Source organism: Helobdella robusta (genome assembly GCF_000326865.2).
Source record: "Helobdella robusta unplaced genomic scaffold HELROscaffold_32, whole genome shotgun sequence".
NCBI lineage: Eukaryota > Metazoa > Annelida > Clitellata > Rhynchobdellida > Glossiphoniidae > Helobdella > Helobdella robusta.
This window is the reverse complement of record NW_008704589.1, coordinates 1,794,513-1,812,720: the sequence shown is the minus strand read 5'-3', so window position 1 is coordinate 1,812,720 and position 18,208 is coordinate 1,794,513. Positions and strand designations below refer to the sequence as shown.

Below are 18,208 nucleotides of genomic sequence, written 5' to 3'. Positions count from 1 at the left end.
ACTGTTGGGGTGCAGTGAAGTTCAGCATAATAAAAAATAATTATTATTGAGAAAATTATTTTCAAAACATTTTACAAAAATATTTACATCTTTAATGAAATAAATGTTTGTTAAATTTGCAGATAAAAAATTTGTAAAATACATAATACATCATATTCTTTTGACAATACTTAGATTTAAACTTATCAATATCTAAATGGTCGTGTACTGTGCAGAATGTAATTTGCATATGTATTCCCATCTAATTAAACCACCATTTGATTCTAAAATTTTTTTATCAACCCATGTGTTACGGACAAGTTTCAACATTGACAGGCATCAAATATTACATACGTTTCTCTATTAGTTGATGGTAATTTAAAAGATGGTTTGACAAAGGTAGGCAAATCAAAGACACATCCAAGTTTTATGCACATAACAATGTTTGTTCGTAAGCCATCCATCACCAGCGTCACTACCTGTATTTGAACAATAATAACATTCAGGTAACATTGATAAAATAACTTTAAAAAATCTAAAAAACAAAACAATTTACACACTGTTCTTTGATGAAAGATAGTATGTGAATTCGGGAACAACTGATATATTTAAAACATAAAGGTGTCTATTCCGGTTATGAACATTTCGGTGGAGACTACACATCCAATGAATTGGCAACACAGGCCCTGGTTTTAATGATAGTTGGTATGTCAGGTTCATGGAAGTTTCCCCTTGCTTACTTTTTGTTCAAAAGCATGTCAGCAACCACGCAACAAGTTCTTGTATTGAATGCACTTGAAGCTTTGGAAAAGATTGGATTGAAAGTATAATTCTTGTTAAAACTTTTTAAAACTGCAACATTTTCTAAAGATGCAACATTTTCTATCTGAAGTTTGAATATTACACATGAATGAATGTATGCATCAAAGTATGTGTGGTAGATTCATCATAAACTTTGTGAAATAAATACCTTGAACATGTACTTACATATGTGTATCTTCTTATTGACATAAAATAAAAAAAATAAATATTAATTGTAGCACATGCAATCAGTGATATATTAATCTAAGTAAATTTTATATTTAAACAAACATACTGGTTCATCAGTTGATTTTTTCTCCATCATTATTGGTGATTGCATTTCAGATAGAGTATCTGCTTGATCATTTGATAAAATCTGAAAATGATAAATATTCAATATACTTGATTGTGTGATTTGCAGGAACAAATATCTAATATACTAACTATAATATGTTAGTGTCTTGCAATTAATTAATTAGTGATTCATTTTTCATGATGCATCAATAATTAGTTATTTCTTTATTTTAATGTTAATCTTAATGTTAGTTTAATTTTTTTTAAACTATTTAAATTAGAAATTTTTTATTAGTTACAAAAAGAACAAAACCTTTGGAAATACTGTAGGAACTAATGTTTTTTTGAGCAACATTTTAGAACCTACTTTGTAAAAGCATTCTTGTAAAAAATGCCTACTGCAGATGAAGATATTTTTTCTACTACAAAAATTTGTAATATGATTTTTTATATTCCCTTCCCACTGTATTCTTTGACTGTCATCTTTTGGTAGTCTGGTTTGGTTTTATTATTGTAAAAAAGCTCAACTATTTTATGTTAAAATTTTACTATTATTATATTAATTATACATACCTATGTAAAGTTACGCCGATATCTTTATAAGACCCATGACATTTGGATATTGAGCACATGGGCATGGTTAAACTTAACGTATATAAAATAATTAAACAAACAAGAAAATGACAGACGATGATCGGTTAAAAACTGATTACTTCCTTTAACTTAAATTCACTTTTAAACAATTATTGCTATTCTATGCATCAAATTTGTTAGATTTACCTTGATGTTATATATATATGAAAAATGTATGTATATATAACGCTTCTGCCATATCCATATTATATATATCCATGAAAATAACAATGTTTAATTATATAGCGTAATACAACCATTCCCGCGGTTATAATAATAATATTAACAATAATTGAGAATTAAAAGAACAACCACCTCATTTGTTGCTTGCTTGATGTTGCACATGCTCATATGTTACCTTGTCGTGGTTATAAAAATTAATGTTTCAGTTTATGTCATTCGAAATATGTATGACAGGTCGGCTGTCAAATGTTCTTCGATGTTTGATATTTTTCAATGCGAGAATTTTTTTCTCTTAAGCATATATATGTATGTATGTACATGTAAAAAATGTGTATATATACATATATATACATATATATATATATAAACCTTATATATATTCTGTTGAGCAAATTAGCACTGTTTCCGTTGACCTATATATCAGGTTTTCCATTGGATGAAATAAAAGCTAATAGAAGATTTTGCTATGAATGAGTTAGTCTCGCTTTCAGAGCAGATGTATGAATGGTTATATTTGTGCTTACGAGTGTGTGCGTATTTGTTTTGGCTTTGTTTACGTAAGACGTTCTTCCAAAAATTAGCATTTCAATAACAACAACAATTTCTGTTTCCATTATTACTTAGTTAACATCCTGTAGGCAATAAGAAGTCATATGATCTGATAAAAAATCTGAAGAATTTTTGTTTAATTTAAAATTTGTAATTCAATCCTGTAAAATGTAAATACGTCAGCAGTTAGTAAGAGTGTTTAAAAGTGAAAACGTTAGTTGCGGTTGTCGAAAACAAAAATGTGCATTGTTAAATTACATTAAATTTGATTATATTTGCAGTCAGAATAAAATTGCATCCTAAAAATGGTTGACGGAATTAAAAGAAGACAATCTAACATTCTCCTGAACGAATAATTCATAACGAGCATATGATTTATAAACAGTTGACTTAAAAAGATATATAAAATGAAAAAACTACATACGCAAACTCAACATTAAAATGATACAACACGCGTAAGATTAACATATTTTATAAACAGGTGATTCGCAATTGCACTGAATTTATTCATTCTCCAGCAAAATGAACAATTAAAACTCCGGATATATAAGCTATTGTACTTGCAACATGGTTAATTATTTGTTAATATAACAAGCAATTCGTCGGGGCTATTAACTTAGGAACTTCACGTTTTAGTATATTATATCCTCAGATATGTGCAGCACTAAGAAAATGCACGTCGTCTTTCGTTACAATTTCATAAAAAAGGTTTGTATTAGATTTAATTTTTGAACAACACTCGAACACACACACACATAAATGTATATATATATATATATAATGTATATTTATATATATCAAACAAAGAAAGTTACAGCTTTCGGTGTGGTTATATATGCTGCTTTTTTTGTTTCCTCCAAACAAAAAATTGAGTAGCTGCTGCTACATAGACTGTGTAAACAAAAACCATGTAGTGCTAAACAAAACGTTTATCCATGCATGAATACAATATATAATGGTCATATAAACATTGCATACTGTTCTTACTTTGTCACCGGATTCATCGGAAATTCATGTAAAAACTTCAAAAATTTAAAACATTCTTCTTTCTTTCTTTCTCGTGCCTTGTTTTTTTAGGACAATTAAACTTCATACCGTTGTTTCGATTTTTTATTCTTAAAAGAAATTTTTTAGCTGCAGCCACACCATATACATAAGATTTTTGTAAATTTTTAAAATTTTTAAATTTATAAGCTTACAATGCGTGTGTCTTATGCTAAGATGCGACGCGTTGGTGATACTATGCGGCTTTTAAGAATTTCAAATAGTTACTTTTCTGAATATAATACTTCTTGTAGAAATTATTAATATAATAATAACACGTGTAACAACTGTGGTGGAGCTGTGCACGTGTCGTCAAGCAAATCTCCAGCTTACAACAAGCGATGTTCCATTTAAAATTAAGAGTGGCTAGAGGATGTTTCAACTTAGCGTCTTGAAAGACAACACTTTCACCTATGTATGTTTTTTAACATAAACATTTCTTCTTAACCTGACATTTTTTAGAAATTTAAAAACCTACAAATGAAAAAGTTGCATTTTTGATGGTTTTGAAAAGATATGTTCACAATTATTATTCAAGAGGAACCTAGACAAACCCATCCAGCTGAACAAACTCGATATCTAGTGCGAATCATCTACCTTACAAGTTACGACGTTTAATTTAAAACGAATTGTGTGTTCTATAATGTGATCTATTCTATTGTGTATTTAATCAGTGAATGCTATGAATTAGAAGTTTCAGTTGATACTGAGTAGGAATGAAGACGAAGATAAATAGATGCATGAAGTATTTGTCGACCGTGACAACGAAACATTTTTCAAAAAACAGTGTTAATGTGAGATTAAATATTTTTAAAAACAATTTAAATTAGTCGGGATTTTGTTTACATTAATTGAAGATGGCGTGACGAGACCAGGATAAAGTTAGAAAAAGTAAACAACTAACAAAACAATTTGCTATTTGATTTGAATAATCGATAATTTACATCAACAGAAACGTGATGTTCAAGTGAAAATTTATGTGAGTGATTGTTCTCTTGCTAAAACGCTCGTATAACGAAGCTATGTATATATTTGGAATTATTATGGTAAGGCTATAGGGCCACTTTAGTTGGCAATAGCCCAAAATGCAACGTTTACAAATAAGTTTGCTAATGTCTAACTTGCCTTTTCACGAATCTTGCCTTTTCTTAAAAAATAATATCACGAACATACAATTGGTGGTTGGATTCTTAGATTTCTATAAACTGTTTAAGATGAAAACCTCTGCACTTCATTTCAAAAAATCCATCAAAAACAACATTAATTTATACTTGTATATATTGATTGAATACATTTTTATGTTGCATGCATTAAATTATAAGTTCAGCACAATCTATTTTTTCAAATAAAAGAATTCACATATGCCCGTTTTCGTGTTTGTCGAGAATTTGAATGAAAATGTTCCTGTCATCAGTCAGATACGTCTAACACAAACATTGAGTTTAATGGAAGAAAAACTGGTTCATCAATAGCGCGCTCCTTTTTTAGATGATGTTTCTAATTAAATCACTTATAGTCGTAGTCTTTTGATTTATCAAAAAAGTCTTGTAAAGTCGATTTCTTGCAAAATTTTGCAAAAAATTCGTGTTTAGAACAAACAATTTGTTTGTGAAAATTAATTACTTGAACTCAAAAAATAATTAATGAGAAAGTTTAATGAAAAAAAAACATCCTAATTTTCAAAGTAATAAAACATTCGCTAACTAACGTCGCTTAAAACAAAAACGTCTTAAAAATTGCGAAAGCTTTGAATTTTTTGGAGCGGAAAAAATACTTTGAGAATAATTAATTGACTAGAGGTATATATATATATATACATATATATATATATATATATATCAAATCAAATATTGTATTTACATAGCGCCAATTATAATTGCTTCTCATCAGCGCTCTCCCCGTATGAAGCATGTTGAAAGCGAAGCCATCATCGGTTGAGATCACTAGGAGTTACCAAATAGGTATGTCTTTAGACGTTTTCTAAACTCAGCTAATGATAACCCGGATATACGTAGTTCGATAGGTAGGCTGTTCCAAAAAATAGGCCTAACAACTGCAAAATCTCTATCTGCTGTTTTCAGATTCCGATCTCTAACATACAGCGTGTTTGAATCAGCAAACCTTAGACGCCCATGTGATGACATAGATGAAACTCGAATACACTTATTTTCTAAATATTTCGGAACCAGACCATTCAAACTAGAACATGATTCTTTGTTTAACACGCAGCCAATGCAACTCCTTTAGAATTGGTGATGCATGATCAAATTTTAATTTGCGATATATCATTCTAGCAGCCTGATTCTGAACCACCTGAAGTTTAGACAACAGTTTATCAGCTATGCCACATAGAAGACTGTTACAATAATCCAATCTAGAGTTGACGAAAGCATGTACTAATAGAGTCATTGTATCTCTATCTACCGATTTTGTGACTTGACGTAATTGACGTAGTTGGAGCATACATTTTTTAACCAATAGACTGATTTGTGGACCCATTGTCATACGGGAGTCCATCACAATTCCCAAGTTGGTAACCGTTTTACTGAAACTTATATCAGTCATGCTGATGTTAATCGATGAAGGTTCAACCGCTGACGTTTGTTGCCATGTACCAGCCATATATATATATATATATATATATATATATGTATATGTATATATATATTTATATATATATATATTTATATATATAATGTATATTAAATATATTAATTTGTGTTATATATACATTGTGTATAAATGTATGTATTACATATATACGTGTAATGTAATTGTGTGTAATGTATTTTTGATTGGATAACATTAGCTGACTATCGTTAAATAGTATAAATAAGAAAGGTGAAGTGGCTTTAAACGTTGGTCAACCGACAGGACATTTGGGATCTGATCTGCAACTTGTCAATGATGTTCATGGTCGTAGTTATCGTCTTCCTGGCTATAGGGCTTTTACAAAGCGTTCCATTATCTGGTAGAATTTCCATGCTACCAGAAAATGAGTTTGAATACTTTAATTTAAGAAATAATATGATCGGAGAAGAAAAAGTTTTTGAAGGAAGAGATTTTGTTCTCACAGCGGTTTGTAAATTATATTCTAAATTCCATTCCATATCTTCAAAAATTTATTTTTTAAATTTTGCGAATTCATGAAGTTAATATGATTTATTATATTTTTATATCGTAGAACGAAAAGGTTGTGAACAATTATTTAGGGTATTTGAAATGGTTGGATATGATGAATACAAAACAAAAGGGCTTTCCAGCTTCAAGGCCCATTGAGAAAATAATCGAGAGCATCAAACTTTCCAAACTCTATCAAATTCTTCGTAAGCTTCCAAAAGGTGGCAATGTTCATTCCCACGAAGGTAAACTAACAAACATTTTATTTATTTACAATTTATAAACAATAAAATTATTTTTAAAAGACCATCAGTTGAGCAAAAGAAAATTGTTTGAAATAGTTTGGTCATCAGATGATTTTGATCATCTTTACATAGTTGATCCAAAAAAAAACTCATCAAACACTTGGAATATGGACTTCTTTATCAATCCACCCAAAAATGAACCTTGGATTAAAGTTTATATTTATTATTCACATTAACTAATTATCGGTTTTAAAATTTAAATAATGAATTTTGAACTAGGTCAAAGGTTCTGAATATACTTTGGAAAAAATCCTGACAATGAATACGTTGATTGGTCTGATGACGGAGGAAGACACGAACAATCCGACCGACGCCTCGAGAAGGTGGAGCAGGATCAATCCACTTTGGATGAGGGGATCCACTCAACTCATCTCCAACATCAAAATAAAAGAAAAATATCTTACGGCCATCATAGAGCAAAGTATTTCAGAAGGAGTGACGTACATTGAAGGTCGCAGAGGATTCGGTCTCGATATGGAATTGTACGAACTCGACTATTCTGGTAAAAGTAACAGTACGAACGGCAAAAAGTTTTTAGATCCCGATTCGACTAAAGAAATTGAATTAGCGTTGAAAATAACAAAACAAATTAAAGAAAAATACCCCAGTTTTATAGACTACAAAAGAATTTCATACACTGTTCGTGTTCTAAATTACGAACTTTTTGAAAAAAACATGAACCTTGCTGTACAGCTGCACACCAAATATCCCCAACATCTTATTGGTTTTGATGCAGTGGCTGAAGAAGACCAGGGCTACTCAACACTTCATTACATCAGTCAATATCTCTCTTTACAAAAGAACGGAGTCAAAATTATACCACTCTATCTTCACGCTGCCGAAACGAGTTGGCCCGATGACTTGATTACCGGGCCGTTTGAAGACGATCCGGTTTCCACCTTGCAAAATGCCTACGAAGCTGTTTTGCTGAATGTCAAAAGAATTGGACACGGAAAGGGGTTTGTCAAAAAACCCTATTTAATGCAGTTGCTGAAGAAAATGAAAATAGCCGTTGAAGTTTGTGTTATCAGTAACCAGGTGAGATTCCGTGAACTAAATACGCATGAATATTTTTTTATTTAATTAAATTTAAACTTTAATATTAATTTTGAATATGAAGATTCTTGGTATGGATGCAGATTTACGAAACCACTTTGGACAAATCCTTTACAAGAACGGGGTCCCAATAATTCTTTCTCCAGATGATCCAGGTACTTTCGGGTACGACAATTTTACCACCGATTGGTATCAAGCTTATACGGGTTGGGGTTTAAATCTGGGCGACCTGAAGCAACTCGCAGTCAATTCTCTAACATATAACGGTATGACAGATGAAGAAAGAAAAATCGCCATTGAACAAAAATGGCGTCCGAGCTGGGAAGCATTCGTGAATGAAGTTTCCAATGAAGCATGCCAGCAAAATTTCACAGCAGAGGCAATACGAGCCAATCGTAACGTTCGATTTGCAAGATCATTCCCAAATACTGGTAGAGAAAACACGACCTTACATATTTACGGTCGCAACTTCGAACGAGCGATCTGCAAAACTCCAAAATGTAAAATTGGCGAAAAAGTTGTCGAGGCGATTTATGAATCGAATCAGTATTTAACGTGTACAGTACCGCCTTGTTCTGACTGTGCGAACAAGACTGTTCCAATATCCGTTGATCTTGATGGCTCAGGCATGATGACGACGAAAATGACATTCCATTATTTTAGAGAGTGAATAGGAAGAAAGAATAAAAATGGTGTGATTTGTCTATGTGAGAAGTCTAATTTATTCTGATAACTTTTTAAAATTTCATAATCGTTGTTTTTGAAAAATTCTGGAGTGTTTTCATAAAGTAATTAACATTCTTTATTTGCAATTAAGCTAAATTAATTCTTTAAATAACAATTTCTGAGTGGAAATTTGAAATAAATAAAATCTCGTGTTTCAATTTAAATTTTTAATTTAAAAATTTTCATTCTACAGACAAAATTACGTGCTAAAAATTTTAATTATAATAAACAAATCTCGAATAAAATGATATTCGTATGGACATTGTCATTCAGTTATTTAATCACAACAAGCAAACATAACCAGCACAAAATTGCCAATTATATCTACTAATGGTATGTATACAAACGAAACAAACATTTAGGAAACAACAAATTATAACAAATCCCAGATCATTATGACACACACACTCACACAAACACACATCTTAATGAATAGAGCAATTGAACTTTGAACAGTTTTGAAGGTGTGAATTATAAGAAATAACGCGATTACACACATTTTGATTACAGTAAACATAACAAACCTCTCCAACTTGAAGCAAATGATGATGGCGTATTATCGAAATGGAACAAAAAATGAATGACATCTAATCAATTAACAACGGTGGAAAATTTAAAATGAAAAAAGACATGCATAAATTCAGGATTGAAACATGATCGTCAACGTCTGATTGAACTTCTCTCGCAATGTATTTAGTATCTATTTGAATGTGATCATTTTAAACATACTGATTTATATTTTTATTTTTTTATAACTTTCTAGAGCAAAAAGTATTTTTTAAAACTGAGAGGAAAACGAAAAAAAAAAACAAATACAACAAAACCCCGTTCACATGTCACATATGGTAATAATTTATTACTTAATATTTCTTGTATATGAAAGTTAAGATGCGTGGTTTATAGTTTTACCATGGTGATGAAAAGACAAGGATGATTTTTTTTAAAGTTCATTAATGGAATTTGCAACTAGAAAAATCTACAATTCGCATAAAAACATGTGTTATATTTTACCTTTTTAAAACATAGACAGTTAACAAACGTGACCACCTAAAAACCAAGCAACTGTGGTTTGCTCAATGCAAAATAATACACAAACTGCTAAACAAGACACAACATGTCTTGTGAACATATTGTGAACATTGTGAACATATATATACAAGTTTTACATTAAACGATAAATGTAATATTTTCAATATTTAACATTTTCACACATAATAAAAAAATGCATTTACACACATGCATAATGAACCAGCATAAATAACTCAAAAGACATATTCCAAATTAATAAATCTTAACAATAAGAGAAGGCATATATGTAATAATTATTTTAAATTTTAGAATATTACAGATTTATATATACATAAAGTCAGAACATATTTGATACGTTAAATTAAAAATATAAAAAAACAAAAAATAAAATAAATATAACATTAAAAAAATACTAAGACTCTGGTGATGGCGGTACTTTAATTTTTTTGATTGTGTTTTTAAGAGTTTGTCGTTTGTTACAGAACCATACCCTAATGACTTCACGATCAAACTTCAACCTGTCAGCCAACTCAGACATCTCCGTGCCTAGACAAGATAAATAATAGTAGAAAATAAATAAAATATCTAAAAATAATTTGTTTTGCTAATTTTAACAATTTATGTGAACAAAAATAGAAGCTATAAAAATGATTGTAAATCCAATTACACACCGACAAAATATTAATATAATTTAACAAGAGACAGTACAGCTTCTCATATAAAAAAAAGTCCAAAACAAACCAGTTGGATGAGGGTTTTGGTCGAAGGAGTCGTTTAAAGCGTCAATAGCACCAGGAGTGAAAGATGTTCTCCGTTTTCGTTTCTTTGAAGACTCGAAGCCGTTGTAGTCGGGAAGAGATTGCCCTCCATTCTTCATCCTCTCCTCCGCCAAAGTCATCCACCTCTCTAACACTGGCTTGATTTTCTGTGCACTTTTCGGCGTAATGTCGAGTTTCTCAAACCTACGTAATGTTTTGAAAAAATTTTAAATTTTAATGATTGATTCAATGTTTTCGAACGTAACATATAACTATTGTACTAACAATTTCAAATGTTACACCTCAAAGAATACTTCAAATTTTTTTAGCAAGATTGTATGTACGAATATTCAACCAACAAATAAATATTTGTGACATGAATCAGTTAGTGTTAAAAACAGATAGAGAGAATAAGTAAGGTTCAAGACCTGCAGATAGCAGACTGACTGTATGAAGGTCCCTCTGTGATGGACAGTGCTTGTCCAACCTAAAAAACAAGAAAATTATTGTAATATATATTTTACTTGAGCAGAAATAAAACTTGAAAACTTTCTAAAAAAATTTTATTGCTATTACTCAGACATTGCCAAAAAAGGTACTATTTAAGTTACTCTAAATGAAACCATCCTCAAAATCACATAGAATAAGATGCAAACTTGTGTTTGTGTGAGGCCAAGTGACAAACGCCTCAATTTGAATTGCTTGGCAAACTCTCTCATCTCATCAAGATTCACTCCATCGACAATGGTTCCTAATTCTCTTGAACTACTGATTGTGTCTGTAAATGATGAGGTTAGTATTATAAATGTTTTAATGTGTTGATCATATTTATCATCTTCATTTGTAATCTATTCATTAATTTATAGTGTTCGTTTAAAAAACTTTACCACTAGTTATATTGTAATTCTCAGTAAATTACCATTAACAAATCATCATAATAAATAGCATGATGTGAATATTTGCATATAAATTTTATGATCTATATTTTTACTGAGAAAAATATTTACAGATTTCATTTTTTTTTTCAATTAAAAATATCTCACACAGATACTGCACCAAAAGAATATTGGAGTTAAAATAAAATGAGGCAAGCGTAAAACTCAAAAAATAGAAAAATTGTTCTAACTAGGCAGCAATTGATTGATGTTTGGAGTTAGACCGGGACTAGCTAGTGAAGATGTCGGTGGAGAATTTGTAGAAGATGTAACTGGGAAAATAGAAATAGGTGAAGTGGTGATTAACTGCTGCTGCTGTTGCTGCTGTTTCTGTTGATTAGCTGCTGCAGCTAAAGCAGCTGGATTTGTTAGTAGGATGGCCTGTGCAACTTGTGAAATAAATTTTGATGGGGATGTGACGTTTGTGTCGGACAATGAGGAGCTGATATTGGTACTGCTGGCCTCACTGGCAGATGGAGTCAGAGAGAGAAGGCTGTTTAATATTTTTGTTGTCATCTGTGATTGATTGGATGACGCTACTGTCGTCGTTGTCGCTGTGGTGTTTGAGGCTGTGGATGGAGTAGTAGTCACTTGCAGTGTAAGTTGCTTCGTGTCAACTTTGATGCCTTGCTGTAAAAGTTTGTTATTGTTGAGAGCACTGTTGTTAGTGACAGTTGTGTTGTTGTTCATGTTAGCTATGTTGATGGCTGGTTGATTGTTACCTGCATTGTTGGCACTGTTGGCAATGACTGCTGCAAATGTCTGCTGCAACAGCTGAAAAAACAGTTATAGCAGTACTGAATAAGGAGTTTAAATTGAGAATAAACTTACAAATCTAGAAAAAATCGCAAAAAGCAAAATGAAAATAAACTATTTGGAGGTAAAAATTTACCTGAGGGTTGCCAATAGCAACTATTTGACCCTGTGCATTCGTAATTAACTGGGTCAGATTAGTAGCTGGATTAATTAGGGCAGCAGCAGCCGAATTTGTCTGATTGTTTGTTGAGTTTGTTGAATTTTGTTGTTGCTGCTGCTGCTGTTGTTGTTGTTGCTGCTGTGAGAGGAGTTGTCGAAAAGCCAGGTTCTGTATGTTTTGATTGGCACTCTGGGCTAGTTGTGGCACTGAATTGAGTGAGTTTGTGCTAAAAATTATTATAGCTACATAAATATTTTAATAAAAGATGTTTATATTCAGCTTAATTTCTTTTACATTTATTTCCACTTATCATTTTGAAAAGTTTCAATAAGCCTTAATCTAAAACAAACATGACAGGGAATAAAAATAAGACTATAAAATTGAATGCAATACTTAAGACTCCAAGCTGTGAGCCAAGCATGAAAAAAGGCTGCAATGGTGTTCCAGCTGTTGAAATTGAATCAGATAGTATGTAATTAATATTTACCAAAATGTACATAAATATTAATTTGAAGAGCTGTTACAACACAAGAACATAAAAATTGCTTGCTAACTGTTAGCTTGTGGAAGTGCAAAGGTTAAAGGCTGTGAGGGCATGTTAGCAGCTATCAGCTGTCCATTGGAAGCAGTCAGCAGCTGCATTTGATTGCTGAGATTTGCTGTAGCCAATGAGATAGGAATAGAAAGAAGTTGTTGATTGAGGTTTCCAGCAGAGACAGGAATCAAGAGATGTGGGAGTGCTGGGTTTGAGCCACCTTGAGCCAATCCTAGAGCAGCCTGATTGGCTACCAGCAGTTGAGGTGTTACCTGATTGGTCTGCTGCTGTTGTTGGTGGTGGTTTGTCAGCAACGTAGGAGTCAAAGTCTGCAGCCCAGCTAGCAAATCTTTCAATAGTTTCAAAATTAGGCATTAGTTAAATTCAGATAAATTAATATTGATACATATGCAATATAGAAATCAATGCTTCTGAACATCAGGCTTGAACAAATGAGCTGTCTTTAAAAAATTACATTATCAAATATGCATAAATGAATACTCCCAAACAAAATTACTATATATTAACAAATAAATTTAAATTTTTAGGAAACAAATAATCTTAGTAATACAATGAGGCCCAACAGACTTGCTTGACTGTTTAATTCAGCTTGTTTTGACATTTCTGTGTTATTACCACTCTTATTTTGTTGTTGTTGTTGCTGCTGCTGTAACGCTGAAAAGAGATTTTCAACTGTGATGGCTTGCTGGTTTTGTAGGATGTGATTCGTTAGCGAATGTTCACTGTTGTTGGAGTTGTTGACTATGTGGCTGTGTGTGATGGTTGTTGCATTGTTGTTATTACTGTTGCTGATGTTGTTGATGGAAATGTTGGTTGATGCTGATGCTTGATTGTTAGAGCCAGACAACATCACATCCTAAAAATCATTTATAATCATATCAATACGACAAATCCATCAGGACAAAATCCCTATTTAAATGTTATCAAATAATAAACAAAATGAATAAATAGTTAATAGTAACAATAAAATAATAATAGTATGTTTTATAACAACTTGTTTTATAATTGTAGATGTGATAGGTTTAATGTCAATGCTATTCAACTGGTCATTCAAACATTTGCTGGAGTTTTTCACATCCATACCTGCATTCAAAATAGAATGGTTTCTAATTAATTAATCTTAACCTAACAATGTATTATTGAATCTTTAATTTTCAACATCAATAAAAACAAACTATCATGAAAATCACATATACTATCTTTATTTTTCCTTATTATTACATTATAATTACTATGCAAGTGTATCGTGTATACAAACCTTATCGCATTATATTATATGAACAAATTACAAATCACCAAGAGTAAATAATATTTTATTCAATACAATACAATCACCAGGCACTATTATAATAATTTAGCAGTGTCAAATTCATCACACATCCTAATAAAATAAAAGATAACACCTTTCTATTCAATTAAAATTACCCACTGACTCGCTATAGCCTACCATAACATTTCTACAAATCCTGAAGTTGATCTACAGCCCCTACATATGTCTAATTCTCAAACAGCATTTGTTTCATTCTGATAATGCTTTTTACAATTTACAAGTTGCATTCATCATGTTACATTCAAGTAGATAAGATGTGTTTCCAAACAAACATGCAATGAAAATGGAAAACAAGTCAAATGGTAGAACAAGACCAACAAAGACCATCAACTGTTGCTATTGCTTCATGTATCAGAATTAAAATAAATTTAATTCAATAAAATGTTCATGGGCAATGGAAGGTGGATGGCTTTATTCAGAGTCTCTCAAAGAACCGAACCTTTTTTGACTAATTTAATCTAAAATATACATTGGGAAATTTCAGCAGTGGGGTAGAAAAAAAAGATTGCAGAATAAAATGGTTAAAATATACATTAATTAATTTATTTGGCATGTTTCAATGATTTGCAAATTTTAATCAATCCACGTCAAAATTTCTAAAAAAAAACAGTCTGCGAACCCGCAAACGAAACTTCACGAAAATATATGGCGGACGTCATCGTATAAAAACGTCACGAGGACACATTATTAATTATTAATTAATAATAATAAATAATAAAATATTATGAATAATAAAAAAGTCGGCGGACCTTAATTAATATATTTACGAGATAATAGATGTTGATAATAATATTTTGTGACGACACAGGCAGATAATTGAAAGCACGGCTCGGTGGGCGGCCATATATTTATAAATTATACTAAATTCGAAGCTTACGGACGGCAATGTGCAAACGTAAAAAATGATAGAAATTAAATAAAAAGTCGAAAAAATTCATCGCAACTTACTTTTAAATGAATTTAGCAACAAAATCCGGACTTTGTTGGCGAATTTGCTGATAATTCGAATATAAAATGCAAATTAGCTCTACGGCAGCTACAGCTATTATAATAAAATATATCGCTCCTTCATAACAAAGAATAATGCAAATGTTGGACTGTTTATAAATTAACATAAGTTATTAAATTATTTTTAAAAGAACTAAAAATTAATTAATATTAATTTAAATCCAAATTTTATTAATACAATTTTTTAACTTATTTTTATATTATTTACAAAATAATATATGGAGATATAGTTTGATATGTACATAGATACATATCCATGGATATGTATCTACGTGCCTAAACTATGTATCATGAATTTATTTGAATAAATTAATAGTGTGTGTGTGTGCGTGTGTGTGGTGTGTGTGTTTGCAAATTACACATGAGTATAACACAATTTTTTTTTAAATATTCCCTTTTAAGCCGATAAATACGCCCTGGTGTACCTACATCCTACAATACTCAAATCATGATAGTTCGTGTTGCTTGAAAATTTATTCATTAAAAACGATCAGACAATGATACGATAGATAGCGTTGATCATTAAATGACTATTTGTTTTTAAAGGTGGATCCTTTGTTTAATGCTTAATTTATGAACATGTGTAAACTATCACAAACTATTTTTTTATATTATTTTATTTATAAAAAAATTAAGTGTTTCCCCATTCAGCATTTCATGGTACTATCAAGTTATAATCAGCAAATAAAAAAGTTAAAAATGACGAACAAAAATAATTAAATTTATTTTCATTGAGTGCACTGCACTGTTCACGTTTTTAAAAATCACACCTAAGATTATTCTAAAAAAACCAACTCAACGTTTGATGTTCATATTTTAAGGAAGTAATTTATAAACAAAGTTTACAATTATTGTAATAGAAATGGACGCTGTAAAGGAACTTTTACTCCCGGCCGCCGCAAACGTCAGCGAGAAATCCAGATTGGTCTGCTTGTAATTATCTCCATCCAAGGCTACCTTCAAACTGACCTTCGTTGATTTGCCAGCACAAGCGGGACACTTGGGAGCGGGGCATACAATGTGCCTGTCTGATATGTAGATGGCATTCACATCGCCAATCGATTCAAATCGACATTTCGGTACCTTACAGATGGCAACTTCAAAGTTCCGACCGTACACGTGCACGTTTCCGCTTTCGTAGCCCTCAGTTGGCAACAGTTGCACGAACTTTACAGTCCTGTTTTCCTTGGCAGCTTCGGCAGCGAAGTCTCTTGCACATGCGATGTTCTTCATCTTAGTTATGTACTCATTCCACGATGGTCTCCACTTTTGTTCAATGGCAACATTTCTCTCGGCATCAGTCAATCCGTTGTAGACGAGAGAGTTGAGGGCTATCTTCTTCAGATCACCAAGCTCTAAACCCCATCCCACGTAAGCAACGTACCAGTCGACAACAACTGTATCGTATCCCATCGTGCCAGGATCATCTGGAGCGAGGACGATTGGGATGCCTTCCTTGTGGTAAACTTGTGCAAAGTGGTTGCGTAGGTCTGGATCGTATCCAAGAATCTTGTGTATATGAAAGGGTAAATATAAAATATTGTTTTTGTGTGAATGTATATCTGGTTATTCGATTAATAACATACATTTCCAATATTCGCAACAATTATCATACAACTCACTTGATTGCTAACAACACAAGCCTCAACGGCAACCTTCCTCTCCTTCATTATTTGGCGCAGGTAGGGCATTTTGAGGAAGCCCTTGCCGTGGCCCACCCTTTTCGCGGCCAACAAAATGGATTCGTAAGCATTCTCCAACGTTGGCACTATGTCATCATCTTTCGTGTAAGTCATCAGGTCGCCTGAACAGAAATTCCGCCTGGTCCATGTTTAAGTTTTCGAGTCAAATTTAAATTTAAATAAATAATATAATATTATTATTTACCTAATGATGGTTTTAACAGAATTTGTACTAAACCAAATAGTGCAACTTTTGATGATTAATAAGATTCGATAATAATATTTGTTAAAGTTATTTTTACTTTAGTTTATTATTAATTTTTTTCATTGATTCATTTTGTTGAATTTTTTTTTTTCGTGCCATTGATGTGATATTTGTTATCGTTATTTCAAAACAAACTTTTATTTTTAGTCGTCATTTTAATTGCTTGTTAATGTAGCATGTAACAACAAACAGCTGTGTAAAAATTCACGATTAGCGGTTAGCGACGAATTGATTGTTCGGCCTGACCATACATTCGACTTCGGTTATTGAGCAACTTTCGTTAAAACGATCATTTTTGGATTCTAAAACAATATTTGGCAAATTTTATTAGTGTGGCATTCATTTTTGTCGTCGAAGATATTAAAAAAGCTGAAAAAGAGCTTGAATATTATCTCGAATGAAGAATTGTTGGATAGAAATAAATCGCCTACTGTTTTTTCAATAGCTTGATTTTAAATCTAAGAAATTGAATTGTTTGCAAAATTGAAAGTTGTTTTAGTATTCGGTCATTCGGTCTTTCGCAAAATTTACAATATGGTGCATCCTTAGTAGCGGTATCATTGAAAACAAAAAAGTAATCAATAATCATAAGAACAATACTACTACTAATAATAAACAATGATAAAAATTTTAACGATTAATAACTTTGATAAAAATAAACTGGTACCTACTGAAATCAAAAGATGCCGATGATAAATAATGAGCATGAACATAGCAACCGACCCTTTTGAAAGTTAGTTAGATACTCATGGATGAACTTCAACGACGAGTACCCAGCATCTTCTTCTCCGACGGCATCGAATCCAATCATGTGTTGAGGATAACTCTGAAATATGGTCAAGGTATTATTCAAAGACCTCTGAAAGGCTGTTTCGTCTTGACTTCTGGTCGCATAACCAATGGCTTTATGCCCTACGAACCTAGGATGCGTATCGGAAAACTCCTTGGCTGCATCTAAAGCCACTTGTATCTCGATTGAAAAATTTGCACTCAAATATTTTTTTCCATAAGTTGCATTGTTTCTTCCCGAAGGATCCAT

General features: G+C 31.7%; 4 protein-coding genes across 4 annotated transcripts; 1 reads left to right on the top strand and 3 right to left on the bottom strand.

Annotated features, from left to right (window-relative positions):
* Window positions 1–715: 715 nt before the first annotated feature.
* HELRODRAFT_175190 (hypothetical protein) lies at window positions 716–1,712 on the bottom strand (the record flags this gene model as incomplete). Its single annotated transcript, XM_009022625.1, has 4 exons — window positions 716–865; window positions 1,076–1,156; window positions 1,442–1,568; window positions 1,648–1,712. 4 exons carry the CDS (start codon window positions 1,710–1,712, stop codon window positions 716–718), a joined length of 423 nt encoding a protein of 140 aa, XP_009020873.1.
* A 5,769-nt stretch (window positions 1,713–7,481) lies between these two features.
* HELRODRAFT_134508 (hypothetical protein) lies at window positions 7,482–8,316 on the top strand (the record flags this gene model as incomplete). Its single annotated transcript, XM_009022624.1, has 2 exons — window positions 7,482–7,946; window positions 8,029–8,316. Coding segments are annotated over 2 exons (753 nt in total), but the record flags the coding sequence as incomplete, so codon positions are not given.
* Window positions 8,317–10,131: 1,815 nt separating this feature from the next.
* Window positions 10,132–11,217, bottom strand: HELRODRAFT_82279 (hypothetical protein; the record flags this gene model as incomplete). Its single annotated transcript, XM_009022623.1, has 4 exons — window positions 10,132–10,265; window positions 10,461–10,681; window positions 10,906–10,964; window positions 11,134–11,217. Coding segments are annotated over 4 exons (498 nt in total), but the record flags the coding sequence as incomplete, so codon positions are not given.
* A 4,821-nt stretch (window positions 11,218–16,038) lies between these two features.
* Window positions 16,039–18,208, bottom strand: HELRODRAFT_82370 (hypothetical protein; the record flags this gene model as incomplete). The annotated part of the gene is made up of 3 exons (XM_009022622.1): window positions 16,039–16,731; window positions 16,845–17,026; window positions 17,881–18,208. The coding sequence occupies 3 exons, from the start codon at window positions 18,206–18,208 to the stop codon at window positions 16,039–16,041; spliced, it is 1,203 nt and encodes a 400-aa protein (XP_009020870.1).